At 38.2% G+C, this 16420-nt stretch overlaps 1 protein-coding gene across 5 annotated transcripts in view; it reads right to left on the bottom strand.

Moving 5' to 3' along the window:
• Positions 1 to 16420, bottom strand: part of AP2B1 (adaptor related protein complex 2 subunit beta 1) — a 130759-nt gene that overhangs the window by 39408 nt on the left and 74931 nt on the right. For 4 of the 5 annotated variants that reach the window (XM_003929040.4, XM_010339660.3, XM_074388030.1 and 1 more), the window contains exons 15-17: positions 7531 to 7572; positions 6533 to 6679; positions 4429 to 4574 (exon numbers count right to left, since the gene is read on the bottom strand). In XM_003929040.4, the coding sequence (XP_003929089.2) occupies positions 4429 to 4574; positions 6533 to 6679; positions 7531 to 7572 (335 nt within the window). The remainder of the gene's footprint in view (positions 1 to 4428; positions 4575 to 6532; positions 6680 to 7530; positions 7573 to 16420) is intronic. The other variant, XM_003929041.4, reaches the window with a different exon arrangement.

Below are 16420 nucleotides of genomic sequence, written 5' to 3'. Positions count from 1 at the left end.
TAATTGGAAAAAAAAAAAAAAAACAACAACAACAACAATGCTGGCCTACCAAGGAAGATCACGTAACAGTAAATGGTAAAGGGAGCCAATCCAATTCAGGAAAGAAATAATAAGAAAAATAAATCATGTCAGAAATGAAGACTAAAAATAAGAAAAATAAATCATGTCAGAAATGAAGACTAAATATACCATGAACATAGATGTAAAAAAATTTTTTGCCAATGAACTCCATCAATACACACAAAAAAGACAACACATCCTAACCAAGTAGGATTTATCCCAGGAATGCAAGGTTGGTCTAACATTTGAAAAATCAACTGATGTAATCCATCATATTAATGGACTAAAAAAGTTCACATAATCATCTCAGTAAATGCAAAAGAAGCATCTGGCAAAATTTAATATCCATTCATAATAAAACTGAGAAAACCAGAGATAGAATGCAACTTCCTCAACCTTCATGAGAAATCTATGGCTAACATCACACTTAATGATGAAAGACTGAATGCTTCTCCCAATGAATTAGAACACTTAGCACTCCTGCTCAACATTTACTGGAGGTCCTGTTAGTACAATCAGGCAAGGAGAAGAAATAAAAGGCACAAGATTGAATAGGACAAGATAAAACTGTCTCTGTTCATAAATAACATGATTTATGTAGTAACACTTTAAGTAATTTACAAAAAGGCTACTAGAAAGAAAAAGCAAGTTGAACAAAGTTGCAGGAGACAAGTTCAATATATAAACCAATTCTATTTCTATATACTAGCAACAATAAAAAATTAAAACAAAAAATAGTATTTACTGCCAGGCCCAGTGGCTCACACCTGCAATCCCAGCACTTTGGGAGGCCAAGGGTGAGAGGATCACCTGAGGTCAGGAGTTCAAGAACAGCCTGGCTAACATGGTGAAACCCCATCTCTACTAAAAATACAAAAATTAGCTGGGCATGGTGGTGGGTACTTGTAATCCCAGCTACTCGGGAAGCTAAGGGTAGAGAATCGCTTGAATCCGGGAGGTAGAGGTTGCAGTGAGCTGAGATCACACCATTACATTTTAGCCTGGGCGACAAGAGCAAAACTTGTGTCTCAAAAAAACAAAAAACAAAAAAACATTTACTGTAACATCAAAAATTGAAATACTTAAATCTCATAAAAGGTGTGTAAGATTTGTGCATGAAAAATTATAAAACATTGCAAAGATAAATTAAAGACCTAAAAAGAGAGATATACTATGCTAAGGGATTAGAAGACTCAATACTGTTTAGATGTCAATTCTCCCCCAAACCAATCTACATATTCACTACAATTTCAATAAAAATCTCAGCAATATTTTTGTAGAAACTGACAAGCTGATTCGAAAATTTTCGGGGAAATGTAAAAGAACAAGAATAGCCAAAACAGTTTTGAAAAGAAACAAAGTTTGAGGATTTACGCCATCTGATTTCAAGATGACCTATTAGGGAAAAATTTTTACATTGACAATTTACAACATATTTAAAAATGATCTCGTAGGAACAAAAACTGTAACACTTATATTTAAAAGCATGCCAAAAAAATCTTCATAACCATGGGGTTAAGCACAGATTTCTTAGAACACAAAAAGCATAAGCCATAAAAAGAAAAAAACCTAATGAACTTGGCTTTATTGAAAAGTTTCAACTGGGTGCAGTGACTCATCCCTGTATTTCCAGCACCTTGGGAGGCCAAGGCAGGAGGACTGCTTGAGCCCGGGACTTTGAGACCAACTGGGGCAACACAGTAGGACCCTGTCTCTACAAAAAATTAAAAAAATTAGTTGGGCGTGGTGGTGCACACGTGTAGTACAAACTACTCAGGAGGCTGAGGTGGGAGAATCACTTAAGCCCAGGAGTTCGAGGTACTAGTAAGCCTCGGTTATGCCACTGCACTCCAGCCTGGGTGACAGAACGGGACTTTGTCTCAAAACACAACAAAACAAAGCAAAACAAAAATCCTTTTGTTTTTCTGAAGACATTATTAAGAAAAGGCAAGCCACAGACTGGGAAAAAATATTTGCAACAAAGAATTTGTATCCAGAATATACGAAGAACTTTTACAACTCAATAATAAGACAATTCTCTCTCTCCCCCCAAAAACAACAAAAGGTAAATAAACAGATACTTAAGCGAAAGATGTAAGAATGGCCAATATGTTTATTTAAAAAAAGCTTAAAATTAGCAGCCATTAGGGAAATGCAAATTAAAATGAGACACTACTATACAGCGACAAGAATGGCTAAAATTGGTGAGAATGTGGAATAGCTAGAACTCTCAACCTTACCATATAACCTAGCAATAACATTCCCATTTATTTACCACGGAAAATCAAAAACATACGTCCAACCAAAGATGTGTACACAAATGTTCACGGCAGCTTTATTTATTATGAAGACGAAACTGAAAACAACCAAACTCCCCAAACTTGTGAGCACGTCAACAAACTGTAAATTCATCAATGGAGTATTACTTAGCAACAAAAGAAAAATCGACTGCTGATATATGTATTTCAAAAGCATTATGCTAATTGAAAGAAACCAGATACAAGACTCTATATTATGAAATTTCATTCATAAAAAATTATAGGAAAGGTACAATGATAGTGACAAAAAGACTGACCTACAAAGAACAAGGAGACACCAGAGTAAACCTGGTAAGAAATACAGAGACTGGAAATGAGAAAAAGAAAAATAAAACTAAAAGAGAAATAGGATTTGTGATCACCACCAACTATGAAGTATTTCTGCCAGAAGATCACTCTAAAGCTGATCAAATCTATAGATCTGCCTCAAATTTACAGCTAGGATCAGCAAGATAAAGATTGTGGGAAACTCCACACATGAAAGACCTAATTTCTTCTACAGATAAATTTTAAGGAACAAAACAGAGGACTTAAGGCACTTATCAACCAATTACAATGTATGGGACCCTACTGGGACCCTGTTCAGATGAAACAAACGGTACAAAAACGTTAGACAACTGTGAAAATCTGAACACGAGTTGGATATTTGCTGATACAAAAAACTTGATTTTTTTTTGATTAGAGGGAAAAGCAGCGTATAAACGATAAACAAAAAGTCAATAAATGAGTAATTGAAAACTCCAAAGAAGAAAAACAAAACAATGGAACAGAACAAAATGTGTTGCAGTGAGCTGCAGAGATCGCCCTACTATACTCCAGCCTGGACAACGGAGCAAGACTCCATCTCCCGAAAAAAAAAAAAAAGGGTGAAGATGAATGTAGACTCTGCATCTGCAGATTTCCTTTATTACAACAACAGATTTCCCCAACAGCCATGGCCTATTTATTTATTTTCCCAACAGCCTTGGCCTTTAAATCCAGAGTACAAAAATGTTTCCAAATGCTGAGAAATCAATCAGACAGTCACTGATGCAAATTCACAGACAAATGTTATTAAATCTGCTTTAAGGGTCCAATGACTACTTTTCATATGCAGGGTTAAATATCCGGCATTTACAAATAAATGGGCCTGCCATTAAGGCCTAGCAGCCAGTTTCCTGAACCATAAAACTGAATAAAATCCACTGATGTTTCAAAAAGAATAAGACATTACTGTTTTACTTCCTCATATTCTCTTCCTTACTAAGGCAGAGAATTCATTGCTAAAAGGAGGTTGTCAAGATTTATGTGCTTATTCGGTCAGGATCTATTATTTCTGAAACCAACCAAATATGCTAATTTTTCCCACCAAAATGTGAACTTCCAGTCAGGAGCTTTGTTTGGTTCACTAATCTAGCCCCAGTATCTAGAAATGTTTGGCGCATGCTAATGCTAAACAATGATTTGTTGAACAAATAAATGGATTTCAGTTAAAATTTTATCAAAAATGTTCTAATCCTAGATTCCAAGACAGTAAATGACTTCTGGTTTCTTCACCCCATTTGGATGAGTTTCCCAACAAAACTCCCAAGGGCCTCCAGAGTTGAAGCTGATAACTGAAAAGACTTGCAAGGGCCAGGGCTCACTCTATATCCAGCATCTGCCAAATACGTGAGGTTTGGTTTTCTTTTTGAGATGGTGTCTCACTCTGTTGCCCAGGCTAGAATGCACTGCTGTGATCTCGGCTTACTGCAACCTCAGCCTCCCAGGTTCAAGGGATTCAACTGCCTCAGCTTCCCAAGTAGCTGGGATTACAGGTGCCCACCACCACGCCCAGCTCATTTTGTATTTTTAGTAGAGACAAGGTTTCATCATGTTGGCCAGACTGCTCTCAAACTCCTGACCTCACATGATCCACCCACCTCAGCCTCCCAAAATGCTGGGATTATAGGTGTGAGCCACTGCACCCAGCCCAATATGCGAGTTTTTAACCATTGCTAAATGGAACGTTCTGTTGGATCTAAGGCAAACTATTGTCTCAGCATCAAGCTAGGGACTCAGATTTTCTTACCTATTCTTGTTAAACTGGATTGCAAAATCTGTCATATGCTGCAGAGCTTTATTGGTGAAGTTCATTTCCATATAGATGTGCCCTTGGCGGTGAGTAAATGTCCCTGAAATCTCCAAGCCTTTAGCCTTTACTGCAGGTAGCCAGACCTGAAACACAGTACAAAGCTCAATAGACCCAGACAAGATTTATCTTGATGCTATGTATTTTTTAACGAAGAACAAATTAAGATTAACAATTAAGTGAACAAATTCACTTCCTTAGGCAATTATAGTAACTTCATGCTATAAATATCAAGCCAGTGCAAAAGACTCTGGATAGAGTCTTATTTTCTGAATTTTGAGATCATTCTCAATTATTTAAGAACTAAATAATAATCATTTTTAAAAACCGGTCTTTAAACAACCCTGGCATCTGCTCTATCTTCTGTTCAGCTTGGTTATTTTACTGCTTTTGAGTACTGCTACCAAGAGGAAAAGAGAAATTCCAATGAGTACAATGTGTTTTTCTGTTAGTTTTTGTAAAATGGTTTAAAGAGAAGAATCGGCATCTGCTAATGAAAATAGCATGCCTGTAATCTTTGAAATTTTTTTAATAGTTTCCAACCAAAGCCATTATTAGTAACCTCCTTAATGGCATCGATCACATCTTATGTACATTTTTAACTCTTGCAATAGTTTGTGGTAAACAGTAATACTCAGATACTGCTCATATAATCTGAATGGCTATTCTCTTTATCTATCTAAATAATTCCTAACACACACCTTGGCCCTGGAACCTGTGATACACCTAGCCTATACTAATAAAAAAAAAAATTAAAAAATTTTAAAAATCAGGAAAAGTCATGAGCTGTTCTGACTACCTAAGACAGAATATCAAAGGATCTGTGGGTGGTGAATAATCACGATAATATATTCAGTAACACTAAAAGAGTGGCAGGTGGCGGGGAGGACCAGGCAATCACCTAAATGTTCATCAACAGAGGAGTGATTAAATAAATTACAGTATATCAATTCAGTAGATATACCCATTCAAAAGAATGTGGTAGAGAAAATCCAAGGTGCAAAACAGTCTATTCCATTGACACAGAATGTTCAAAGGATGCAAACATATAGGTATATGTCAACTGGCTATACATGGGAAATAGGGGCAGGAGAAGACAATTTTCCATCTTACATTTTTATATTATTTACACTGGTCATTTGTAAACATTACTTTTATGTTAGTAAATGAGTGCATTATATAATAATTAAAAGTCTGAAGATAACATCCAATATGTAAGTAAACCTTACAGCAAAGCTACTGAGTTGTGCCAGAACACTATGGCTCAGTTTTGAATATTTTCGGTTTTGCTATGCAATGTAGTAACTGTACACACTCGGTTATCACAGTTATGACTCCTGGAATGGACAACTGGTCTATATCTCTATAGCAGGGATCCCTCATAAGGAGTCACATGAGTAAGCAGAGAATTCAGGAAGCAACCAGCCAAACTGGTCCTCAGAAAGGCAAGACTATAAAAAGCCTGGCCTAGCCTTTCCCAAGGGCTTAAATGAGCTTCCTTAACAGGGAGTCTCCCCTCTTGAATTTCAATGTGAGTGACATAAAATAAGGTTAAGGCAAGAAGAGCCCCAGTGACACAAACCTAAATCAGAACTCTAAAAAGGTACACAAAAATCCATGAAAACCAAACCTAAGCAATAGTATTCTAGAATCCATATGTAATACCAACAGGAAAAAGGGAATAGGAGAAACGACTTCTCGGTATTTTTTCTCCTGCTGGTGTACTACATACCGTTAGATTTTCGCTAGATTGACTTCAATGTTGACAAACTAGACAGTATTTCTAAACATGTGAACAAAACTCAAATAATATTTCAAATTTTAAGTCTAACGATAAAAATGTTTAACAAGGATGCTAATGGTGCTTCCTACTGCTAAGTTTGAAGGCACCTTTCATCTTCCTCTTAAGTCCCAGAACAAGGGCTCAGACCTTTGATCTATTATCACTAGAAGTAACACAAATGTTGGAAGTGAAACAGTTTGGATCCTATTACACTTTAACACTAAATACATTAAAGTATTGCTATGTTAACTCTTTACTTACAGCCTTAGGAGCCACATATCCACCAGGTGCCATGCCTATCCCTGTAGAGAGTTCAAACAGGTCATTCAGTCCACTGCTGACGACAGCAGGTGTAGGTGAAGGAGCAAAGGTTGCAGGCACTGATGATGGGATAAAGGATTGTCCTACCTGCAGGAAAAAAAAGAGGAGGAGAGGGGAGATTGGGACGAACAGATTAACAGTCCTTAAAATATTGCTGTGTATCTCAGTAGTCTGATAAATCGGTAAGAAAACACCATAATTATAATATTCTTAGGAGTCAAATTAGTATATTCTTCATCTTTTTAATCATGACAGTTATTTTTCTTCATTGGTAAGACACACACATTCTTTAGAAGCTTTATCAAGAGAGCACTCAGTAAGATACAGGAACACAGTGATCCAAGATTTTGTGTTTGTTTCCAATTTTAGCTTCCACGATTCTGTGCAAAAGGCCTACAGGTACCCTAAGAAAGAGGGAGTTTGTTTCTACAGAAAGAGGGAGAAGTATCCAACTTAAACAGCAGTTTGATTTCCACCTGGGTTCAGCAAGTCTTACTTCCTTTCCCATATAGGCATAAATATCTAGTAGGAAGCTCTCCTGGGGGAGAAGGATATTCTCACCCCCCTAACTATCTCATTTATGAGGAGAGTCCCACTCTGAGTCCAGCTGACCCTCTCAAGTTCTTTCCAGGTGACACGAGGGAATAAGCATTCTCCAGTCAAGATGAAAGGGTCCGTTTCCTTTAGCTCTTTAATATAAAAAAGACAAAGATCTCCATAAGCACTGGAACACTAATCCCTAAAGATGTCTCTACACCACATGGTGCATGACCCCAACAATTCCAAGTAACTCTACACTACTTTCTACTCCTCATATACTGTTATAGAGGTTTTGGTGTGCAGTGCAGCAGCAGTGGCTGGTCTGATAATGTGTACATAGGAAAGGCATCGAACAGGGGGCAGCGTTTCCCATGGTGAAAAAAACGGATGGCACTTACTGCCGGACTTCCTCCAATGCCCCCGCCAAGGTCACTGCCAAGCTGAAAGAGAGAAAGGAGAGAGAGGAGAGAGAGGTAGAGTTCATTTAGCTAAATACTAGATGCCCATATAGAATCTGTAAATTGCTCTACCAAGTTGCTGGAAATACATGCCATTCAACTTGTCTCCCAAAGCGTAAAGAAATTCTAGATTACAAAGAAATATGTATTGGGGGAATTAAGTGGTGGTATTGATGGCGTAACGGTTTGGACAAAACTTGGAAAGAAGCTGGAGCCGGAATATCTCTGGGATGTTTCAGATCCAGTCTTTCCACTGGGATACACATGCACAAACCCAAACAAGATTTAGAGAGTTTGCATATTCTAAGCAGCTCTATCCTCAAGCAGTAATGTTTCAAATATGTTTTATTTTTTCTTTAAAAGGAAACTTATGGTGGAGGGTGGAGGGGGCAGGAAGGTGTTGGAAAAGCAAAAGCCAAAAATCAAAACAATTAATGTGCTTTAATTTACAAAACCTGCTGCCCCACTGAAAAGGTAAGAACCAAAAGGTATTGAGCTGCAATTTCAAGCTGCAAAAATTATAGGTGGAACAAAAGTGATTTTTAGAGTTTGGAATGTCTTTTAAAAAGGAATTATCTGGACTAAGTAGGAAATGGGGAGGCATGCAATTCTTCAAATCTCTGTCATAGTCAATTCTACTAAGGAGAAATGTGATTTATTTGCAGTAGATCATTTTAAAAGGCTGCTAAGCATTAGAGAATTAGACTAACTGAATTACCTAGCTGACAAGAAAATAACTCCACATGGTCTTAGTCTTGCTTTTTTTCTCAGGATTCTGATAGATATAATTGACCCTGAAGTCGGTCTTCAATGACAAAAACATTGAAGAACTCAAGCTGAAAATAGGTGGCATACAGGCAATGTAAAAACACACATAAACACAACTAATGAAGCTGTTTAAAAAGCAAAATCTACTTTTTTGCTACAGTTCCACATTTGTTTCTTCTGTAGTTCTCACTGTGCATCAAAAAAACCTCCATGAATCATCAAATGCATTGTCTGCTCTAGATATACTCTGCTTTATTGTCATTTAGTGGTAGAACCTTGCAGATCATTGAGCTGTAGCTATGTTAAAAACCAAAATTATTTTGTATCTTTAGGATTAGGGAAAGAGGATTCATCTTCTCAATGAACAGAGAGTAGTATATAAAATGGCATTCTCAAAAATCTAAAAATTAATCTTAAATATTAAAAAATAGTGAGGACTACAACAAAGTTCTGTTTAAACCATGACAGAAAATAATAACCCTGGTAGGTGCTTCATAACTGGCATTAGCAAGCATGCTTTGCAGTAAACTACAGAGCACTCCAAACCAGAGCTAACACTTCCAGAATCTGATTCCTGAAGACTACTCAATAGTTGCACAGGGTTCGAAAACCATATACTTAAGCAAATAAAAAGGCCATCCCCAAACCAAGAATTTGAATAACTGGAAAAGCATGGGAGGAGATAGAAAAGGTATTACACATCTGCTTTCTCCCTAGTTCTATAATGGCACACAACTCCAGCATGACATCTGAAATTCCTTTTATTCAAACAGAACACTTACCTAACATTTACTGGATGCAAGGCATTACAAGGAACATAAAGATGCTAGGCAATGAGAGGACTCCATAGATAAGAATGAGGCTTTGCAAACTAGCAGGAGAAATGAAACATGAATGCAAAACCATACAGAATATACTAAAGCAAAAAAGGAAAGTTCTGAAGGGAAGAACCTCTCTCTGGCTGAAAGAATGAAGAGAAGCTTTAACGGGGTGGTAGTGTGGGATTATAATGGGAGGGATTATAAAAAGCAAAAATGGGGGAAGGGCATTTCTCAAATAGCATGAACAAAGGCAGAGAAAGCATAGAAGAATGAAAAGGTCAATTAGACTGGAACACAGGGTTGATAGGTGTTTTTAAAAAATACTCATACAAAATAAGTTTGCAGAGACAGTCTTTAATTTTTAATTTCCCCTTCATAAAAACCTGGAGGTTTCTTAGACTAGTATCCAAGCTTTCTAAGAATACTAATAACTACATTAATTACGTTTCAGTAAGTATGTTTTCAACCTTGAATACAAAATGGAATCAACCATCTGTGTGTGGGGGTTGCAGAGAGTAGGATTTTAGAAGTGCTCGCCCCCAGAGATGGTAATTTAATTGTTCTGAGGTGCAGCCTGGGCTACATCAGAATTTTGAAAATCTTCCCCAGTTGATTCTATTGTACAGCCAAAGTTGAAAACACTGCTGTTAGAGAATTAATTATTTAAAGTTAGACAAGATTTCATTTGCTCAGAAATGACTCTGGAACTTCTGAATAAAAAGGAAGTCGAAATTTGAGCAGAAGGGAAAATCCATGGAAAAAATTCTACAAAAAAATGTGTCATTTGTCCTGATATCCTGAGGTGGTTTTCAACTTCCTGATGGGCTTATCTCCTCTCCCCACAACTATTTTCCTCACTTCTGGCTAGGTTTATAATCCAAGATTGAGAGAGGTAGAATTCTTTATGGACCTGGTTGGCACAGAACAGCAAGAAAGAAAAACACTTTGGAAAGGAAACCATAGTTTCGCTAAATTCAATAAAAGGCATTGAGAAGAGGGATTCACGGGTAGTGTTTAGACCAAAGCAAAGAAAGCACATTCATAGCCCTTATTTTCTTAGATTTCATTCTTTTTATCTTTGAATGGTACATAAATATTATCTTAGCTGGAAAAGATCTAAAAGTACTGTCCTGCAATGCTGCTTGTCAGTTTTATTCAAAACCACAAAGAAACTGAAAAGCAGTCTTGACATTCCTTTGTTTATTTTCGGTATACTGGATATAACTCAGCTATAAACAAGAACTCCGATCTGACACAGACAGGGCCCAAAGGATATCAGAGACACAGCCAGGGATACAAAGGTTCACCTAATTGTGCTATGTTCAGAAAGCAAAGGGAAAGGACAATTTCAATACTATATATGTTCTCTAACTAGCAAGTGTGCAGCTTATCCACACTATTCAGCAACTTCTGAAAAAGATTCTCGGGCCGGGCGTGGTGGCTCACGCCTGTAATCTCAGCACTTTGGGAGGCCGAGGCCAGTGGATCACGAGGTCGAGAGATCGAGACCATCCTGGTCAACATGGTGAAACCCCGTCTCTACTAAAAATACAAAACATTAGCTGGGCATGGTGGCGTGTGCCTGTAATCCCAGCTACTCAGGAGGCTGAGGCAGGAGAATTGCCTGAACCCAGGAGGCGGAGGTTGCGGTGAGCCGAGATCGCGCGATTGCACTCCAGCCTGGGTAACAAGAGAGAAACTCCGTCTCAAAAAAAAAAAAAAAAAAAAAAAAAAGATTCTCAGGGAGATTATCCTCCTCTCTGAAACCATGGCAAGGTGACAGCATGATGATGGGTGTGAGTGACTAACAGGGAGATGTTAGCAGAAATGGAAACAAATTAGCCAGTGAGTGGCCTCTCCTATCTATAAGTAACAAACAGGATGAAGCAGATATTCCTGAAGAAAAAAAGAAAGCTAGAAAGCTGAACAACTACACAATAAAGTTGCTATATATCAGAAAAAAATTCACTTTCTTGTTCAGGCTGGTCTCTAACGCCTGGGCTCCAGTGATCCTCCTACCTCAGCCTCACAAAGTGCTGGGATTATAGGTGTGAATCACTGCACCTAGCCTGAGATTATTGAGTCAGGTTGATCTGTCTGGATATACTCAAGTCCATACTGACAGGTAGGGTACGAATTCAATCACATTAGAACTTGTAACAGGCTTTGATCCTGATCTTAAGTGTCTAGATACTGTGTCTCTTGAAGGTGTCCACTCCCAGTTGTTCCCAGGATTGCCTTACTGAGGCTGTCATTCCACACAGAGAAAATGATGTCAATTATAGTTCAACTAAATCAGATACCGGAAGAAGGGGGAAAGATGCCAACTTCAGGCAAAGAATATTTCAAATACTGAAAACTGAACAGAATGTTCAAAAGTCTGTAACTGATACCTAAATCCAAATTTTCTGCCAGTGGTGTAGCTCCCCAGTTTCCAGTTACAGTAGTCCCCCATAATTGTTGTAGTCATTAAATGGCACTGAGAATAACACAAACATCTGTCTACTATCAAACAGTGTTCACTTTACCACGTCCGAAGTAATGCTGAGTGGAGCTTGGTTCATGCTAAACTACACAATAATGTGTCATTGCACAATAATGTTCAGTAACCAAACACAAAACAGGGATTTTATGGTGACTTATTGTAACTTGGGGCTAAAGAGATTTCAGCATGGTTACATGAGCTCTGCAGAGACAAGCAGAGCCAAAAGTCTAAGAGCTGAGCCTGCATAAAGGCTCAGTTCGGCTATAGACAATGAAAGGAAATGCACTCATCCAATGGCAATATGCTACAACAGCAGAAACAGAGAGAAAGAACTCAAGAGTGAAGTTATATAAGGAAATGAATCTTCCTGACCCCAGAAAAGAAAATTTCAAAAGGAATTTTTTAATTTTGTAAAGCAATATCATCTGAGATAACCATTGAGTGGACTAGGAAAAAACAATCCCACAAATTATCACAACGACTGATCTGGATGTCTGGACAGTCCAAAGTACATCTATTTGCTTCTAAAACTATGGAGGTAACTGAAGACATTCTCTTAACTGCAGGTGTAGATCTTAAGCTCAGACATTTCTATGCTCCTGTTTAGAGCTAGTGTCTCTTTTATTTAATATTTTCTAGAAAGAACTTACTGAATTGAAGAGAATCTAAGGAATGCTCCAAGTCATACAGCTTACCAATAGTCCTGCTATTCAGGAGCCAATAAACTGGTGCAAAAATAGTATACAGTGATTCCCATCACAAACAATAAAACTTATATTTTTGTAGGGTCATGGTTTCGCCATGTCAAAATCCTATTGGTGTCAAAAATATCAGTGTGTGTCTATCAGAGTTCAAATTTCAGATGGGACAGAGTATCTTGTAGGTTAAAATATGGTTTTCAGCTACTAGACTGGAAATTTTAATCTGATCTCCAAAATGCTATTCAAGGCTGGGCATAGTGGCACACACTTGTAATCCTAGCCCTTTGGGAAGCTGAGGCAGGTGGACTGCCTGAGCCCAGGAGCTCAAGTCCAGGCTGAACAACACGGAGAAACCACGACTACAAAAAATACAATAATTAGCTGGGTGTAGTGATATGCACCTGTAGTCCCAGCTAGTTCGGAGATTGCAGTGGGAGGATCCCCTGGGCCCATGGAGGTCAACGTTGCAATGAGCCGTGATCGTGCCACTGCATTCTAGCCTGGGTGACAGAGTGAGACCCTGTCTCCAAAAAAAAAAAAAAAAAAAAAAAGGCTATTCAAAAAAGCATCATAAAATATAATAAAATTGGTAGAAAGACTGTAACCATGAAAAAGCTAATAAACTGATGGCTAAGAGCAGACTTGATAAGGAATAGTATAAATGCACTGAGATCATACAAAAATCATCAGAAGACTCCATAACTTGGGGTGGGGGGGAAGGCTTCTACCAGAGGAAAAGTAGGGGGACGTAATGGATTACCTCTTGATGTAAGGCAAAAAGTCCTTAGAATGGCCACCATAGGTCTCTTAGGTCAGACAGAACTCAATGTTGAATATAGTAAAAATTAACAGAAGAACCTCTGCATCCTGCCTCACTTTCTTTCATAGCATTTGCTACCTTACTACATACATACTTACCATTTGTCTCCCCTACCCAAATGTAAGCTTGCAAGGAGCATTCTATATGCCTAGTATACAGAATAGAGCCTGACATAGCAAATATTAAGCACTTAAAATATTTATTTATTGAATAAATGAAGCATAAATATATAACTAGGGCTATTGGCAGTATTTCCTGGGAGACAATTTTGAAATTAATCATTTTATTAGAGAAAATTATCACCAAAAGGACAAAAGCCTGACAAAACTATTTACCAATTGGCCTAGAGCACAGTATCTGCATCAACATTGCCAACACATATGAATAGAACGAACCAAGGAAAAAAGATGAACACCCATTAGCCATGCATGCAGCATGTGCCTGTAGGCCCAGCTACTTGGGAGGATGGGGTCGGAGGATCACTTGAGCTCAGGAGTTTGAGGCTGCAGTGAGCTCTGATCACACCACTGCACTGTAGCTTGGGTGACAAAGCGAGACCTTGTCTCAAAAAAAAAATAAACAAACATCTCTTGGCCAGGACAAAACTCGTTCTAGGTAGGAAATGTATTATTTGAGTGGTTTTGATAGTAAAGTTTCAGCAGAATCATGCCTGCACATCATTTAACTGCCCTGAAAGTACTACTGCTTTATCACAGCTCACTGGTGAAGAGATGGGAAAAGGAGATTTTTGTGGTTTTACTTAAAAGAAAACAAAACAGCCAAGCATAGTGTCTCATGCCTGTAAATCCTACACACTTTGGGAGGCCAAGGTGGGAGGATTACTTGAGCTCAGGGACTTAAGGTTGCAATAACCCTGTCTTTAAGTAAATAAATAAGGATAAGATGAATAATCTGTTCCTTTTGCTGCAAGAAAGTTGCATAAATTTATTCATTATTCACCCTCTTTTTTTTTTTTTTTTTTTTTTTTAAACGAATGAACACACCTCTGTAGTCCTTCTTAAAACTTTCACGTGACACATTAGCCCAAACTCATACACTCTGGGACCTGGGACATAAACCATCAAGAGGCTCAGGGCAAGCAAGCTGTATGTTTTATCTTAAAGTCATGCAATTTTACATTCTAAGTTGTAACACACCAGTGTTTATGCTGTGTTAGTATTATTTACCATCAAGTAAGACTAATACTGCAAGACAATGAGCCATATTTATTCTGCAACTTCAAAAGCATCCTGCACTCTGCTGTGTACCCCAGAGACTGAGTTTCCCAGTTTGAGAAGGACTAGTTAGGTGAAACTACATTCTGTTCTAGAAGGTGACAATAACAAACTGAAAATCATAGGACAGTATAGAGGGTATAAACTTTGAAGTTTTAAATAAGTCCTGGGTTCAAATTCCAACTTCCGCAACTTACTGTGTTGTGTGACCTTCAGTTTTCTGTAAAATGGGGCCCAATACCAATTATTGTCTTGAGTTGTTCTGAGGACTGGAAATTATAAGAGTTCTAGCACAGGGACTGGCATTCAGAAATCAGTAATTATTCTCAAAACCGCATTGATACAGATTGTGGTTATGGAAGCCACACTGAGAAATGTAATGGGCAACAACTTACAAAGATCTTTCTATATAACACGAACTCTAAAAACAAAGCTTTTAAATCACTGCAGAGCTCCTCCAAAGGAAGAAAAATAGGGCCGGGTGCGGTGGCTCATGCCTGTAATCCTAGCACTTTGGGAGGCCGAGGTGGGTGGATCACCTGAGGTCAGGAGTTCAAGACCAGCCTGGCCATCATGGTGAAACCCCCTCCCCCCAAAAAACGAGAAAAAAAAGGAAGAAAAATAAAGATGCAAAACTAGCATAGATGATGGATTTCCTGTGGGCTAAAAAACCCTCAAAACTATTAATTTTTTTTTGAGACGGAGTCTCACTCTGTTGCCCAGGCTGGAGAGCAGTGGCATGATCTTCGCTCATGGCAACCTCTGCCTCCAGGGTTCAAATAATTCTCCTGCCTCAGCCTCCCGAGTAACTGGGACTACAGGCACATGCCACCATGCCTGGCTAATTTTTATATTACTTTATTTTTCTTTTTTATTTTTAATAGACATGGGGTTTCACCGTGTTAGCCAGGATGGTCTTGATCTCCTGACCTTGTGATCTGCCTGTCTCAGCCTCCCCAAGTGCTAGGATTACAGGCGTGAGCCACTGTGCCTGGCCAAAACCTCAAAACTATTAATAAATAGCTTATGACCTAAGATATCTGAAATGTAAAAACCTGTAAGAAACCATGGAAAAAACATGGACTATGGGTCAGGAAAAGGCGGTTTCTCCTCTATTCCACACCACTCAAGCTGGGCACCCAGCACATTTCTCCAGAATGAAATCCTTCATCAGCACAGAGAAAGGGTACTCTGTATAATTCTTCCTTTCCATTTTTGATACACAATAGCACTGTTTATGTAAAGAAATGATGCACAGCACCCTGGATGAACAAAGGCTGTAATTAGCCAAGGCTTCTGCTGACAGACCAGAAGTAAAGGCAAAAAAATAATCGAGATTCAATTATTACTTCAGTGATCCTCGCAGATGTCAGACTCATGAGCACATAACACATATGCAGGAGTTATATCATGGGCATCAGGTCACCTCCCACACTACACCAAACCAGAAGGATTTGCACAGTGAGAAAAAAATCACACTACTCAGAACAAGCAGTTTCTTAGATTAAGTGCCAGTCATTAAAAAAAAAAAAAAAAAAAAAAAAAAACCAGAAAACTCCACATATATGGGTTCCAAAAGAAACAAAAAAGCCCAAATAACTACTTGGCAAGCCTATACCTAACTAGCAAACTGTCATGCTCTACATATAGGGCAGATCAACTACATAAACGACATTACTTGAATTTACTCCACATCAAAGTGATAGTTCAGTTTGTACTGACAGACAGAAGAAACTATCTGTGGAGTATAAGCAAAAGAGAATATGCTAAAATGCAAGAAAAATAAGGATGTTCCAGTAAGGAGACTAAAAAGAATAGGTAAGAAATCCATTTTTATCCAAGTCTTGCGATAAAGAAACATTCCATTTTAACATTTCTGCCTAAATCAATGATTTTCGAATGACTGCTTTCTTTAAAAAAGCATACAAGAATCAATCACCTGGGAGCCACAGTATGTACGCTTTCTTCATATCACAGCAATGGTCCCGCCCTACTCCTCT

Source organism: Saimiri boliviensis, chromosome 17 (assembly GCF_048565385.1).
Source record: "Saimiri boliviensis isolate mSaiBol1 chromosome 17, mSaiBol1.pri, whole genome shotgun sequence".
Lineage (NCBI taxonomy): Eukaryota > Metazoa > Chordata > Mammalia > Primates > Cebidae > Saimiri > Saimiri boliviensis.
Note: the sequence above shows the minus strand (reverse complement) of the source record. Positions and strands in the feature narration are given on the sequence as shown.